This window comes from Lolium rigidum, chromosome 7 (genome assembly GCF_022539505.1).
Source record: "Lolium rigidum isolate FL_2022 chromosome 7, APGP_CSIRO_Lrig_0.1, whole genome shotgun sequence".
In the NCBI taxonomy this organism is placed as follows: Eukaryota; Viridiplantae; Streptophyta; class Magnoliopsida; order Poales; family Poaceae; genus Lolium; species Lolium rigidum.
Window position 1 is genome coordinate 225962917 of NC_061514.1, and position 15284 is coordinate 225978200.

At 47.0% G+C, this 15284-nt stretch overlaps 2 protein-coding genes across 2 annotated transcripts; one reads left to right on the forward strand and one right to left on the reverse strand.

Annotated features, from left to right (window-relative positions):
- The first annotated feature begins 3026 nt into the window (after positions 1-3026).
- On the forward strand, positions 3027-7089 carry LOC124672502 (mucin-1-like). The gene is made up of 5 exons (XM_047208724.1): positions 3027-3548; positions 4736-4831; positions 4907-4955; positions 5420-5547; positions 6709-7089. The coding sequence occupies exons 1-4, from the start codon at positions 3027-3029 to the stop codon at positions 5509-5511; spliced, it is 759 nt and encodes a 252-aa protein (XP_047064680.1). The 3' UTR covers positions 5512-5547; positions 6709-7089.
- Positions 7023-8260, reverse strand: LOC124676042. The gene is made up of 4 exons (XM_047212123.1): positions 8129-8260; positions 7959-8012; positions 7657-7726; positions 7023-7540 (listed from the first exon to the last, which is right to left on the reverse strand). The coding sequence occupies exons 1-4, from the start codon at positions 8186-8188 to the stop codon at positions 7491-7493; spliced, it is 234 nt and encodes a 77-aa protein (XP_047068079.1). The 5' UTR covers positions 8189-8260; the 3' UTR covers positions 7023-7490.
- Between the last annotated feature and the right edge of the window lie 7024 nt (positions 8261-15284).

A 15284-nucleotide genomic window follows, 5' to 3' on the forward strand; every position in this document is an offset into this window, starting at 1 on the left:
CTGCACTTCGCATCGCCGCGTGTGACCAGAAGAGCATTGCGGGCCGTCGCTCGGAGGGGTCTCAGCCAGCCGCAGCTCTAGGCTCTTCCCGGCTCTACGGTGTTGACAAGGCCGCTGCCCGCCGGTGGGTTTTGGCAGTCAACAGCCGGGAAGAGCTTCACAACCCTCCCGAGCTAGGGTCTGCGATGGTGGCTGCGACAGAACTTTTCGTGGATGGAGGCTCGGGTGTTTAGGTTTTTCCCGAGATCGTGAATAAATAGACGGAAGGGCGAGGTTGGTGGCGGCCAGGGGGCCCACACCACCCCTTGGCATGGCCAGGGCCTAGGCCGCGCCAAGGCATGGTCTGGCCGCCCTGTTACCCCTCTTCGTCTCTCCTCCGAACTTCGTCTTTGTTACGGTAAAATATTATCTTCGTTTTTTGTTTCGTCCAATTCCGAGAATATTTCATGTACAAATTTTTTGAAATACAAAACAGCAGAAAACAGAGAACTGACACTGTGTCATCTTGTCAATAGGTTAGTGCCGGAAAATGTATAAAAGTGCAACGAAGTGTAAGCAAATCATATATAAATTGGTGTAAAACAAGCATGGAGCATCAAAAATTATAGATACATTTGCAACGTATCACGCCTTCATGTTGTTTGGTTGAATCTCACGCTTTCCGGTCTCACAATTGTTGATAGGTTAGTGAGGATTAGACCCCTATTAAGAATCGCTTCACCTCTTGTTATATTATTTTTATCAATTTGATGTGTGGTAACTGCGGGTATTTTTTACCCGCGGGTACCCAATTACCCTGTTGGGTGAAGGGTATGGGAAAAACATGTACCCGTTGACGGGTATGGGTATGGGTATAGGTGATGGGTAGGATTGAAGGAGGTGGGTATGTGTATGGGATGGCTTTACGATGCATAGATAAACATGCAGGGGCCGTCATCAGCCGACGTCTAGCCATGGCATGTGTACTGCCTCGCGGTGAAGCTTCCAACCTTGTAGATCACCCTCTTCAGGTTGAATTCCTAGATTTGAACTCCGTCGCGTCGTTGTCCTCGAGATCGTACTTGTGGACGATCTCTGACCCGTTGCTCTCCAACACCATCTAACAATGTGGTAAGACCTACATTCATTCGTCGAACCAGCAGCAGGCGAACACAACATGCTGCAGGGGGCAGTGGGAACATGATTCACTCCCTCGGGCCCTGCTTGAACGCCGGTGGAACGACAAGCATAAGAAAGTCATTGAGTCTAGTTGTACGTATCAACAACAAGGAACCAGGGCCATGGGGATGTGCCCCAGCTTCAGTTGAAGGACATGGATGTGCAGTGGCACCATCGTTGCCTCCACCCTTCCCGGCACCACCGACTTCAGCACCTTCGTCCATTGGTTCAATGGAAGCAAGTCCTAGGACCCAGGTGGAGGATGTCAGCCCCTCCCAGACTGGAAAATAACAGCGTCCTCTAGCAAAATTTTCCATATTTTTTTTACCTCTTTTAGTACATACTCCCTCCGTTCTTTTTTAATTGACTCAAATTTAGTACAAATTTGTACTAAATTCGAGTCAATTAAAAGAGACCGGAGGGAGTATAAGGGAGCACCGCATTTTTGTCTAACAATTATTTAAAAAATTCAAATTTATCCTAAATGTCGAGGAAAAAGTACAAATGCAACTCTAAATACCATATTATTCCTTTATCGCAATTTCGCTTCCCATTTTTATTCAAATTTATCTTAAATCTCTAGTGTGTTGAACGAAGAAACATGTTGCAAACATTGTTAGTTTTCCCTGCTCTCCATTGTTTAAGTTCAAGCATGCATGTATCCATGGTATGCTTCATATTGGCCCCGCTGTACTTTCCATGGTTGAATTCTTTGCTGCAACTTTATCCTCCGGGTGACATTTAATCACAGTTTACAATAGTTAAGCCGGTGAGATTTAATCACAGTTTACAATAGATAAGTAGGTCTTGTATTGTTACCACTTTGCAATTTTAGTTGTTGTACATTGCAACAAGTAAGATTATCAAGCATCTCATGCTAACTTTTTGCAGGCAAACAAAGATGCATTTTCTGACAAGCACAAGTTTATCAAGTGCTAGTAGTTTGGTACGGAAATTGCTTCAACTTAATCGGTTGTGGAGGAGCTGGAAATAGGATTCCTAATCTAGGAATTGCGGGTATTGAGGGAAGGAGATTTTAGGTTAAGAAATCAAAGACAAGCTAGCACAAACATTTTATAGAGAGAACCATGTCCGTAGTGTTGATACCAGTGGTTGGGTAATTGATGAAGCAACAAAAGAGAGAGAGGGAGGGAGGGAGAGAGAGAGGATCCAGTGTAATCTTAACTACATCTCAACTCTTATACAAAAAGCTTATGTTACATGATACCAGTCTAATTTATAGAGTCTACCAAACCGACACAAAGTCATTATCGACCAATGTTCTCCACTCAAAGGATCGTACCACTGGAACATGATCAGAGATTGCAGCATAAAGCAGAGCAGCAATGGGGGAGGAGAATGATATATATGTGTGTTATGAACTATGTATGTGAACTCGGCTATATGTTGAATTATGGCGTGTCGTGTGAAACTTCAACATGTATTCTTCCATATTTTAAGAGTGTGTTATGAGATCAAGATTATATATGTTTTGGGAAATTCTTTTTTGTATCTAGTATGTAGTTCATTTTAAAGTCAAATTTGTAAGAAATTGTGCCAAAATGGCAGCCAAACAAGTTGAGGAAATCATTTCATTTCACAATTTCATGTGGTTGCCGAACATGAGTTTTGGAATTGAAATTTTAGTTTTTTCCAAATAAATGACCTTATGATTTCATTTCATTCCTGGGAACCAAACGAGTTGTGCCACCCACTTTCTCCGGTCGCGAAAGCTAGGCGCGTTGTGGTGCGCTGTTGGACTGTACCGGAGACCCAAAACCTGGCCGATCCTTTCGTGCCAGGCGTCACACGCACTTCCGTTTTCAAACCTCCCAGTCCAGAGCCAACCCACCGCCACCGCCACCGCCATGGGGAGACCCAGGGCTACCGCCGCCGTGGCAGCACGGGCCGCCGGGGCCGCCGCATCCAGGTCCAGGAGGGCCAACCCCAAGTCCAAGCCGACCTTCCTTTCCCCACCCGCGCCGGCAACCGCCGCCACCCGCAAGCGCAACCGTGGAGCCTCCTCCTCGCCGTCTCCGTCCCCGTCCCCGTCACCGTCACCTTCCTCCCCCGGCTACGTCAGCTTCGTCTCGTCGCCGTCCTCCGCCTCCCCGGAGCCCGAGCCCAAGTCCAGGCCGTCCAAGCCCAGGGCCAAGGCCAAGGCCAAGCCGGCTGCGCGCTCGCCTCCGCTCGCCAGCCCCCTTCCCGCCTCCCCTCTCTCCGCCGCGACCCCTGCTGCTGCTGCGACTCCATCCATCTCAAGCGTCGGGGACCTTAGGAGCGCCGCAGCGTCGCAGATGGAGTTCCTCAGGCGCCGCCTCGACGGGCTCCACTCCCGCGCGCACACCGACCTCGACGCCTCACTCTCACACGCCTCCAAGCGATTCAAGGTGAATTCCCCGCTTCGCCTTCCCCCCCTCCCCCCTCCGCGCGCGTGTCGGAACCAGCTTAGGGTTCGGTAATTCTGCGTGGTTTTGCGTCGCTCGATTGGTGGATAAAACCGCATGCGAGATTACCAGTCCGCCTAGTTGATGCGGCTACGGATCTACTCTATTGTGCGAGATGATGCTTGATCGCATTGATCTCCTAGCGTGACTGATATTTTTTATACGTGCAGTGATTGACGTAGCTGTTTGGGTATATGCACTTTCATGTTTCTATGTGTCAATTGTTAGTTGCCATGTTTGGAGTTTGGACATATGCACGCAGCATCCTCCAGTGATAGGCTTGCTTTGCTCCAGCTATGAACACTTGAACACCTGCAATGTTTTGCCCGATTAGCAACGTGGTTTGCTGTGAAGTACTATCCTAATTTTGAGTTGCATAACTTGGAGTCTTGCGGAAGGATATATGGGATATATCAGATGTTTGGAACTTTGATCATGACATGTATATGTATACTGATGATGTATATATTCAGGAAACAGATGTGAATTGATGAATGGAACACACATGTCTTAGAGTACTGCAGGATAATTTTGAGTTATCTGTGTTGCTAATTATTCCCATTTTATCCTTCTGTTATAAAATGGCATTGGATCATATCAGTTTTTTCATTCTTCAGAACATCCACACCAATGTATACATGTATATTTGTTCAGCAACTACGGAGATAATTTTCCTCACAAATTGGAAGTTAGTTTCTCTAAAATATTTGATGAACAGTACCTTAGGAGATACACATGAAGTTATAATTGCAATGGGGAAATTGAGATGGGCCAATAGCTTTTACTCACTATCCTCACTGAAGATCTCTTCGCCTGGGTTAAAAACTTAAAATGCATTCAATTGTCTGTCGTTCTCAGTGCAGATTTTGTTATAATGGTCTTCCTATGCCAATAGCTTTCACTCACTGTCCTTACTGAAGATCTGTCCACCTGGGTTAAAACTTACGATGCACTCAAATGTCGACTTTCTCAGTGCACATTTTCTTACAATGTTCTTTCTATGCCAAGATGCTTGCTTACCCCTTATAGACTTGTACACCCATTTAGTATTTTAATATGCATATATGGATTTGCTTTTCTTGTGGCATTTTAGTTGCTCTACAATGTGTACAATCTCGATGTCTTTTCAGACCCAGAACCAGGCTTGTCAGCAGCTAACAGACGCAGTGGACAAGGAGTATAAGAATATGGCTGACAGTATAAAGGAAACAGCAGAGAAGATCAAGGTACAATTAGGTCTTGTTCACAGCAGGTGCAATTTTTTATTTCTTTGTTTTGATCCCAGTTTTTTCCCTTTGCAGGCCAAGTACAAGCTGAGCATGGCAGAGACAAGGTCATCCACATCGCATGGTACTTTGAATTCCCCACCACTATTTTTCACCCTAACAGCATTCTGTTGCTTGCAAGAATAAACACATGATGTATAGAAGCTATTTAGTTGAAAGTGATTAAACATTTTGTTTCGTGTCTCGATGGTTTAACACTCAGGATTGGATAGACTAAAACTAACTGGTCCTGTAATAAAACTTTGTTCTCGTGCACAACAAAGATACGCCATTTACTGCATTTCAATTTCTTATGTGGATTCTTCAATACAACATTCTAGTAAAGGTTAGCTGATGATGACATGTATATATGAAGTGCAAGGGAAACTGACTTTTTCTCTACATTATCATGTCATTAAGCCCCATTTCTTCAGCATTTGTTTTTGAAATTTCGGCATTAATCCCCATCTTTTAATTTATTATATAGATCCGTTGAAGTCCAGTTGAAGTTTTAACCATTTGAAGTTCTCATCTCTTTTTCATTATTAGTGTCCAAGGTGACTATCCCTGAGATTACAAAATCTGTGGAGAAAGCAATTGACGGTCTGCGCAGACGCTATAATATCTCAATGCCAGTCTAGCGTTGGCAGTTCAAGTTCTGCATACAACTATTTTGAGTAAGAACCAACTATTTATGAACTGATGAACTTAAATTATCCTTCGGAACTTTATCGGCTGCTACTTCAATTGGCACAGAAGCATTACATGGATGCATCCTATCTTTCTGTTCATTATGAAGGAAATTAATATGTGATTTTCAAAATAGGGATCCTTGGCTTGTCTCTAATATCTTGTTTAGTTCATCCTTGTTGGCTAAAATTATGACACCACGGTAGAATTAACTTTCTGGTTGATGCTCACTAACCTTGGGTTGTCAACTAATTTCTTGTTTGACATCCCTCGTCTTGGCTATAATTTCTACTCCCTGATGCAACAACCTGTCTGTTTGATGACCAAGCTTAGAATATGAAACTTTCATAGTATGCCATATTTGACAAAGCACACTTGAGTCAATATTGCAACGCAGTTAATTCAACTATATATAGTTGTCTTTGACACAATAGATGTTATGCTTCTGTCTCTATGTGTTTTACCACAGTCCAATTTTTACTTAGTTGACTGAAATAATGTCAGTAGGATTTGGTGTAAATGGTCACTGATTAGCGCACTGTTAGACAAGTTTAGCATGAAATGTGAGCGCGCACACACACACACATCTAAAATTTCTGCAGTTACCCTGTTGCTTCAGGTTATCCATGTAAGGCTTTGCATGGATAGGCTGGGATTGGTAGGATTCTCAACCTGGTTCATTACCAGTTTACAACCTCACCCCTCTTAAGCAAAAGTAGTACAAAATTTATGGCACGGTCCATGATGGACCCTTCCTAGGATGTGTTCGTTTACCTTAAAATCCTTTAGTTTACCAAGTACTATAAGTTTTTATTTAGCTCCAATAAATATAAGTTGTATTGACTAAGATCAATTGCTAGTGTAGAGAATTGAAAATCTATATTTGATGCCTGGGCAGTGTGCTATCAGGTCTATATTGATGCAATTTCCACTTTAGCTCTTTCCTCTTTCTGACTTGCCCTGTGTTTACATTCCAATTGCACCTAATTTTGTTAAATCTGGCAGGTACAAAATAGTTGTACTAGTTAACTGATGTTGTCAGCTTTTCATTTGTGAATATCCTTACTTAACTATGCACGCAGCTAGTCTGAGTTATGATGTTTGTAATTTCTCTGGTACCTGATCCTTGTATCCCTTTTCCCTCTCAGGTGGCCTTCTTCACATCCAATCAGATCTTGAATTCACTGTTTGGACATCCGTAGAAACGTCAAGAATGACTCAATAGTGGAGACAGCTTAGACCATCCAGTGGTAGTTCATCATTATATGAATTATAGAACATCAAGAATTTGTTCATCAGTACTTTTATCTGCTTTTCATGATATCAGGAAGCTGTTCACTTCTTGTGAAGCGGGACATTATATAATTTTTATCTCCCGATTATATATCCAAATATGAAGAACAGAAATTCTCATGCTTTCAAGCATTAACCTGTGATGTGTTTGTACACCACACGTTGATACTTGATGCATTGCTGGCACTTGATTTCAGTTATTTTAACATACTACCAATGTGAATCAGACTGTAGAAATGTTGTGGATACCAACAATGAATCTGGTTACATTTTTTACTGCTTTATTAATTCACCACATCCAACAGAAGCAATGCACCATGATTTGAATGATGCAAGCTGCACTGCAATCATGTCATGGCAACTGACAAAAACTATATGAATTCGCAAACCATAGCACAATGGCACTACCAACGTTCATTGCCCATCCTGCATAGGCAACAACGGATTCGTCTGACACTCCTAACAAGCAACCGGCTTGTAACATTACCCAGAATGGCACTATAAGTTGTACATTGTCTGGCTCTCTATCCTAACTTGATGAGACGATCTGCAGAGGGGTTTGAAGTAGCATGTTGCACTTTCAAAGGAGTATGCAACCCTTTGATGTGCTGTAGAGCTATTTTTTTTCAGCAAAACGTCAGGCTTGATCCAGCTTCTGAAGCCGAGCTTTCGCCATATCAAGTTGCTCTAAGAATTGAACAGGGGGGAATCATGTTAGCACAGCAACAGCATAAAGCAAGCATAAAAGCAGAGCAGAACAGCAAAAAGAAGAAGAAAGGGGTGAAACGCGAAGAGCACCATACTCTGTTCAGATGTGACCGCCGATTTGGTGTTCTTGCGGAAGAAGATGTTGCAGGTCTTCTGGTATGCGGCCTGCATATTTGTGAATGGGTGAATTGCTACTGGTATCCTCTCCTATGACCTATGGTCAGTTGTGTTGTTACTTAATCAATCTATCACATTTTTTGAGGAATATCGAGTTATCACATTACAACAGCCGAGTTGTTCATTGCTATCATCGTAGGAATTGCCAAATCGATGAAGAGATTTATCCCAAAAAATTCAACCTATCAAAGATGTGGCGAGGTAGAGGGGAGAGGCTTACCCGGGAGGGAGGCAGGTTGTTGAGCTCGCCGATCGCCACCTCGTGTGCTCGAATCTTCACAAATCGAACCGAATAATACACGCGGAAGTCTCTTTTAGTGTCAAACAAATCGAAAGAAAAAGAGATGAAAGGCGAAGAACGTGGAGTAGCAGTGGGGAATCCAGCAGTACCTCCTTCATAAGCTCCATCTTCTTCTCCACCTCCTTCGCCGTCGTCGCCGCCGCCGCCATGTCTCGCCGCTCTCCAACTCCGAGAAACCCTCTCTACTCTAGTCTACTAGTTGCGTACCCGGGCCCTAAAGCAAGCGAAAAGCCATCGAGTCAACAACCTGAAAGCCCAATCCGGATAGGCCCAGCCCAAACCCATGTGCACTAATAATTTCTCAGAGGCCCACTTCTGATCATGCCCAAGGAACTAGCAATGGAGGCGCCTCCTTGCTAGACAATCTTGGAGAATATTACACGAACTAAGAGCATCGCCAACGTGGCGATCCATCCCGTGTCCGCGCGTTCAGATGGGTTGAACCAGATAAATATACGGCCTAACGTGGCCACACATCGCAAATGCGGATGGTCGCGGGTGTCCAGGACGATCCAAACTCGGTCCAAATCTAGGTCATGTTTGCGTGGCCGTAGATGGCACGCGGCGTCCTCGCGTGTCCGCCTGGTCCGCGTGGCTGGCCCACCTGTCGGTGCCCCCAGTACTATTAAATGTGGACTGTGGAGGGGGACTGTCCCTATCCAGTCCCCACTCTCCACTCCGGCCGCACGCATGCACGAGCTCCAGCTTCCGCGCCGCCATGGCCCCGAAGCGGGAGTTCGAGCCGTCCGCCAACGACCACGAGGCCGGCAGCAGCCGGCGAACCGCGTCGGCGGCGTTCGAGATGGGGCCGCCGGCTCCTCCCATCCGCGACCGGATCTACGTCACCGTAGCGGTGGCGCAGATGTTCTGGGATGCCGGCGCCCCAATGCTGTGGGGCGACGTGCACCTCCCCCACGGCTGGCACCTGAGTCCAGATCGGGTTCCGGTGCCGCCGATCCCGGGCTCCGGCCGCGCCCGCATCACGGAGATCCGGAGGCGCCCCGCGCAGCTGCTGGCGGACCTCCGGGAGCACCCCACCTACGGCGACACAAGTCCCAACGGGGACATGTGGTTCGAGGTGGAGCACGATGCGCCTTCACCTCAGCGACAACGAGGCCTCGCGCGCAGCCGCGCATGGCTGCTAGGCGGGCTGGCCGCCGCCCCGGCGACCTCTACATCAACGAGCCCGCGGCGGCGCCACAGGCCCAGCCCCAGCCCCATCCCTAGGAGGAGGACGACCCCGAGCTGCAGGCGACGCTGGTGGTGTCCCACGAGCTCAACGACCTCGAGGAGCTGGCCAAATGGCCGCACCTCGCCGAGACGCTGCGCGCCTTCGCGCTAGAGGAGATGGCCAGGAAGGCCCAGGAGGACGCCCATGCGGAGGCGTGGGCCTTCCTCGACATCGCGCGCCGGCAGGAGGAGGCCACGCGCCAGGCCGCGCTCCGGGAGGAGGAGGAGCGCCATGCCGCTCCGGGCGGAGGAGGAGCGTCAGGCCGCGCTCCGGCAGGAGGCGGAGCTGCAGCCCGCTGCGGCGGAGCAGCGGCGGAAGGAGGCCGCGCGGCTGGTACGCCTACGCAGGCCGGCGAGCCCTCCGGACCCGCACTCCGTCTGGGAAAGGGCGCAGTGGTCGCCCTAGCCGGAGTCACCGGCGCCCTCCGGCGTGTCCAGCCAGAACAGCGCGTCGCCGCCGGGGGGCGTCGTCCTCATCGACGGCAACGACAGCGAATACTACTGGGAGTAGGGTGGCGCACCGGCGGCCACCGCGTCCCAAACCCTGGGCCTAGGGTTTCCTCTTTATTTATTTTTTAGTTTAAAGTCCATATAGGACTTTCTTTTGTGTAAAAATTGCCCAAAATAGGGTAAGTTTAATGAAGTCTAGTTTAAATTTACTTTTTTGTTGTTTTCTTTGTTTATGTTTTTTATTTGACATTTGCGTTGCGTCCGCGCGTTGGGCGCAGCGTGCAACACAAACGGACACACGGATGTCGACCGCTGTCCGGGTGTCTGCGCGGCCACCCAAACGGCCCAAAACAAACAGCTTTTGGGTCACCGCGTCGGAGATACTCTAAGCTTATTCTAAAATATGGCGATCAATCATTGAGGAAAGGAAAGTTTCGAACCAAGGATTGATTCAGCTTATTGGCGATGGGAGATCGACCAAGATTATCGAGCACAATTGGCCCATTGTTTTAGTGAAACGAAACCCACCCCATTGATGAAACAACAGCGACCTGGAAGGAGGAAGTCATCCCAGAGTTTTTCTTGCCAATGGACGCATTGGTCATCATGAGCATTCCACTGTGCACAAGACGACATGATGATTTCTGGGCCACATGCAATACCGAGGGGCCGAACATGATGATCGCAGAGTTGCTTATATTGTCGGCAAAAAATGATGATCGCAGAGTTGCTGCTGCATTCTGTCGTCATAGTACTGACATTTCACCAAGTCCATCCGACCCTCGTGTACCCCCTCGCGTCGTCTCCTCTGGGCGACCGAGGGGGCGAACCCTAACCCCTGCTGCTGCCTCCTCCCCAACCTCCAGTCCCTCCCCTCGCCGTCCCCTGAGGCTGCTGCCGACGAAGCCCAGCAGAGCCGGTGATGGGGCGGCGGGGATCTACACGCGGGCCTCCCTGGTGCGGTGGCATGGAGGCTGGCTGCCGTGTGTGGGGGGCATGGCCTCCGCCTTTGGCTGCTCGGTAGCCCTCCTCCCCCGTCCCCCTCTCTAGCTCAGCCTCGCCGGTGCTTGACGATTGTGGCCGGCGGCTGGGGTGCCGCCCGGCGCGACCTTGGCTAGGTCCATGGATCTGGGCAGTGGCCCTTTAGGCTGGTCGTGTTGGGGACCAGGGGAAACCCTAGGTCGGTTGGACCGGTGATACGTTGGAAACGTAACTATAATTTTTGATGCTCCATGCTTATTTTACACCAATTCCTATATGTTTTGTTTACACTTCGTTGCACTTTAATATATTTTCCGGCACTAACCTATTGACAAGATGCCACAGTGCCAGTTTCCTGTTTTCTGCTGGTATTTCAGAATAATTGTACATGAAATATTCTCGGAATTGGATGAACAAAATCCGAAGTTCTTATTTTACCGTAACGAAGACGGAGTCCAGAGGAGAGACGAAGAGGCGCCACAGGGCGGCCACACCAGGCCTTGGCGCGGCCCAGCCCCTGGCCGCGCCATAGGGTGGTGTGGGCCCCCCAGGCGTCCACCGACCTCGCCCTTCCGCCTATTTATTCACGATCTCGGGAAAAACCTAATACCCGAGCCTCCATCCACGAAAAGTTCCGCCGCGGTCGCCATCGCTGACCCTAGCTCGGGAGGGTTCTGAAGCTCGTCCCGGCACCCTTCCGGAGAGGGAGATCATCACCTGAGGCCTCTACATCGCCATGACCGCCTCCGAAGTGATGCGTGAGTAGTTCATCCCTAGACTACGGGTACATAGCAGTAGCTAGATGGTTGTCTTCTCCAATTTGTGCCTCATGTTTAGATCTTGTGAGCTGCCTATCATGATCAAGATCATCTTTATGTAATGCTACATGCTATGTTTGCTGGGATCCTATGAATATTGAATACTACGTTGACATCGATTATATACTTGTTATATGTTATTCATGATCTTGCATGCTCTCCGTTGCTAGTAGATGTTTTGGCCAAGTAAATGCTTGTAACTCCAAGAGGGAGTATTTATGCTCGATAGTGGGTTCATGCCACTAGTAATCTGGAAGAGTGACAATAACTTCTAAGATTGTAGATGTGATGTTGCTACTAGGGGAAAATAACAATGCTTTATGCAAGGATAATTCTATTGTTTACTTTACACACATTTCTTAATGCGATAATCTGTTGCTTGCAACTTAATACTGGTAGGGGTTCAGATGATAACCTGAAGGTGGATTATTAGTCATAGACGCAGTTGGATTACGGTCTATGTATTATGGTGTAATGCCCGAATGAATCTCATAGTAATCATCTTGTCATGTATGGTCTTTATTCTGTCAATTGCCCAGCTATAATTTATTCACCCACAATGTTATTTACCTTTATGGAGAGAAACCTCTAGTGAACTGTGGACCCTGGTCCTTTCTTTTACACTGATAAAATCATCCTGATCTGTTTACTTACTGCAAGCACTGTTCTCTTTAATTCCACTGCAAACAAACATCACTTTGCACATTATACATTTAATCCTTTGTGTTCATCAAAACCGTTGAGATTGACAACCACACTGTAAGTTGGGGCAAAGTACTTTGATTGTGTTGTGTGCAGGTTTCATGTTGTTGCTGACGCCGGTAGTGCGCCCTGCCACAAGTCAGCTAGCACCACCTTCAGAAGTCACGCATTTCTCCTACTGGTCGATTAAACCTTGGTTTCTTACTGAGGAAAAACTTGCTACTGTGCTCATCATACCTTCCTCTTGGGGTTTCCCAACGGTGTGCAATCTGCGCTCATCAATCGGCCCAGCGGTGGCGCCGCCTTCGGGCGGCGTTCTCCCTCCTTGGGCGAAAGCCCAAAATTTTATGGATACCTCTCGGGCGAAAGCCCAAAATCCTATGGATTGGGCGACGTCCACGTGTTGCACGTCGTGTCCTCGTTGGACGCGTCGCCTGGGGAGTGTGGTGCTCTGTGAGAAGAGTTAAAGGCGGGAGCTTTGGCCTGTGCAGTTGCCTCCGGTGGCTTTCCTGCCTCTCTAAGGCTTTCCAATGGGGGCAGTGGTTTGGCCGATGTGGTGTATTCTCTTGCTCCGGTGGTCGTGATTTGGGGCTGTCCCGGGGCTCGAGTCCAACATCTCTCCAGCTCTCGGGTGAGCTGATCTCATGTCCGATGGTTTGACGCCTTCGAGCCAAGGCGAGAGGGTAGGGGCCCTCTTCGGCGTGGGAAGTCCAGGGTGTCTTCCTCGAGCACTGTCGCGATTCTGCTCCATGGCAGTGCCTCGTCGTGCCTTCTTTGCTTGTTGTCTTGGTGCTAGAGTGATTGTAGTCTTCACCTTGCAAGTTCCTTTGGTGCTTGCCTGTAGTGTTTATTTGTAAGCTGTTCAGGGTGCTCCCTTGTATCATTCGGCCGTTGTGGTGTGTGGTGTTGTATTGCGGATGGGTGGCCTTGTATAATCCCTGGCCGGCTGATGGCTTCGTTAATTCAAAGCCGGGCTCCTCTTGAGCCTACTGTTTAAAAAAAAATAATGGCATTTATCTAGGTGCATTGGCTCTGGTATTTTCTGGGATCACTGACTTGCTACCTAGAGGCGGTGGTAGTTAAGAGAGGCTTTGGCTCTTGCTGAATATTTGGCCTTGAATCAGATGTTCGTCGCCTCGGATTGCAAGCCTATCATCTCAGATGTTAAAGATGGATCGATGGGCAAGTATGGTTCAATCATTATTGAGATTAGATCTCGCGCTGCAAGTTTTCATGAATGCATCTTTGCTCATGAAGGTCAAGCTTCAAAGTTTGAAGCACACAATCTATCTAGGCATATGATTTCTTTTGGAGTCGGACACCACCACCTGTGGGTTGATATTCCCTATTCAAACTCTATACTTGTAAACATTCTGATTGATTAATAGCCTAGCAAATTGTCCTAAAAAAAGCAATGAAGACGTCGCTTTGGCTCAGAGTAAATTCCAAAAAAAATACACCACATTACAACAAGTTCCAAGAACCACCACTTATTCGTTTAAATTACAAAAATCTACCCGAGCATTCAAGGGAGCCGGGCTTCAGAACGAGCATGCCCAAGGAACCTAGCAATGGAGGCGCCGCTCCTTTCCAGCCCCTCGCCGCTCTGGCTCACCCTAGCCGCCATGACGTCGTCACGGTGGGCAGCTGGGACACGTGCAGACAGGGTTCGCTCCTAAGACGTAATGTTGTACGCCACAACAGCGCCTTAGTCTTGTTCATTTATGTCATGAGCCATGCCTTATGAAATGGTAAGTGTGAATTGTCAATATTCTTCTCTGCTCAAGTAAAAGTTCTGAAAATGGATGTGATTTCGGTCTTTTTTTCATCGGGGATATTAGCAGGGCATGCGGGTTTTGTATATGAATTCAGATTGAGTTACAGAATTGGCTGAGAACATTTAGAAACTTCTCTGAGATTTTATCTATGGTCACTTCAACATGCTGCGGTCTTACTACAGATTGTAGTCATGGAAAATTTACTGTTCTATTTTGGCAGTGCAACTATGACCTAATAATCTAACTAGCATGTTATCCATCATAGCAGGGGAGTAAGAATCCCCTTGTTAATTCTTAAATTTCTGGTAAACCTTTTGTAAATCACCCATAGTTACTACAGTAAGTTTCGATCAATCTAGGCGCGCAGGAAGAAAGGGATCAATGTGCTTTTGCAAACTCGTGATGCCAAAAAATTACAAGAAACATTGAATTCATTCTAAATAGTTAACCACATATATTGTTGTGTCTTATCTGTACATATCTTATCCTTTTATGAACTGATGACGGCAAAATTGGATGTCAAATGTAGATCATTTTGACTTCCTAAAATAAGATGTACTGTTTTTTTCGAAAATGGACTCTTTATTACTTGTGCAATAGACCTGATCTCTGCATAACTAAGATGCACACAGCCGCACACGAATCCGTTACAAAACCACACAAAAGGGTTCAAATATAAAAACATAGTCCAAAGAACGGTAACAGCAACTAGCTAGGAGGGTCTAGCCGAATGTCACGCTGCCACCCATGTTGGGAGAAAATATCCCTCGCCGTATCCTCCAACAGTGAAGATATTTCCGTAAATAGGCCTCGGTGCTCCACACGCTGCAACGATATCCATGAACGAACTAAAGCTGTGCACCGGTAGATGACCTGCAAAAACGAAGAAAAAATATTATTGAAAATCTTGTCATTTCTACATAGCCACAACGAGCAAATAATTGCAATCGCTCTCATCCTAATAAGACGTTTAAACCTAACATCCACACCATTGAGCCAGTTGCCAAATAAATTGGCAACACTACGTGGTGGGTATAAGGTAGACCCAATTTGGACGGTTAACCATATAGACCTAGCAAACTTACATTGGAAAAATAAGTGTTTAATAGTCTCGTCATGATGACAGAAGACACACTTTTTACTTCCATGCCAGTTGCGTTTGGCAAGATTATCTTTCGTAAGAGTAACCCCCGACAAAGATACCAGGCAAAGATTTTTGTTCTCAGTGGTATCTTCATCTTCCAAATCTTCAAGTTATTATCGACCGGGATATTAGGCTGAATTAG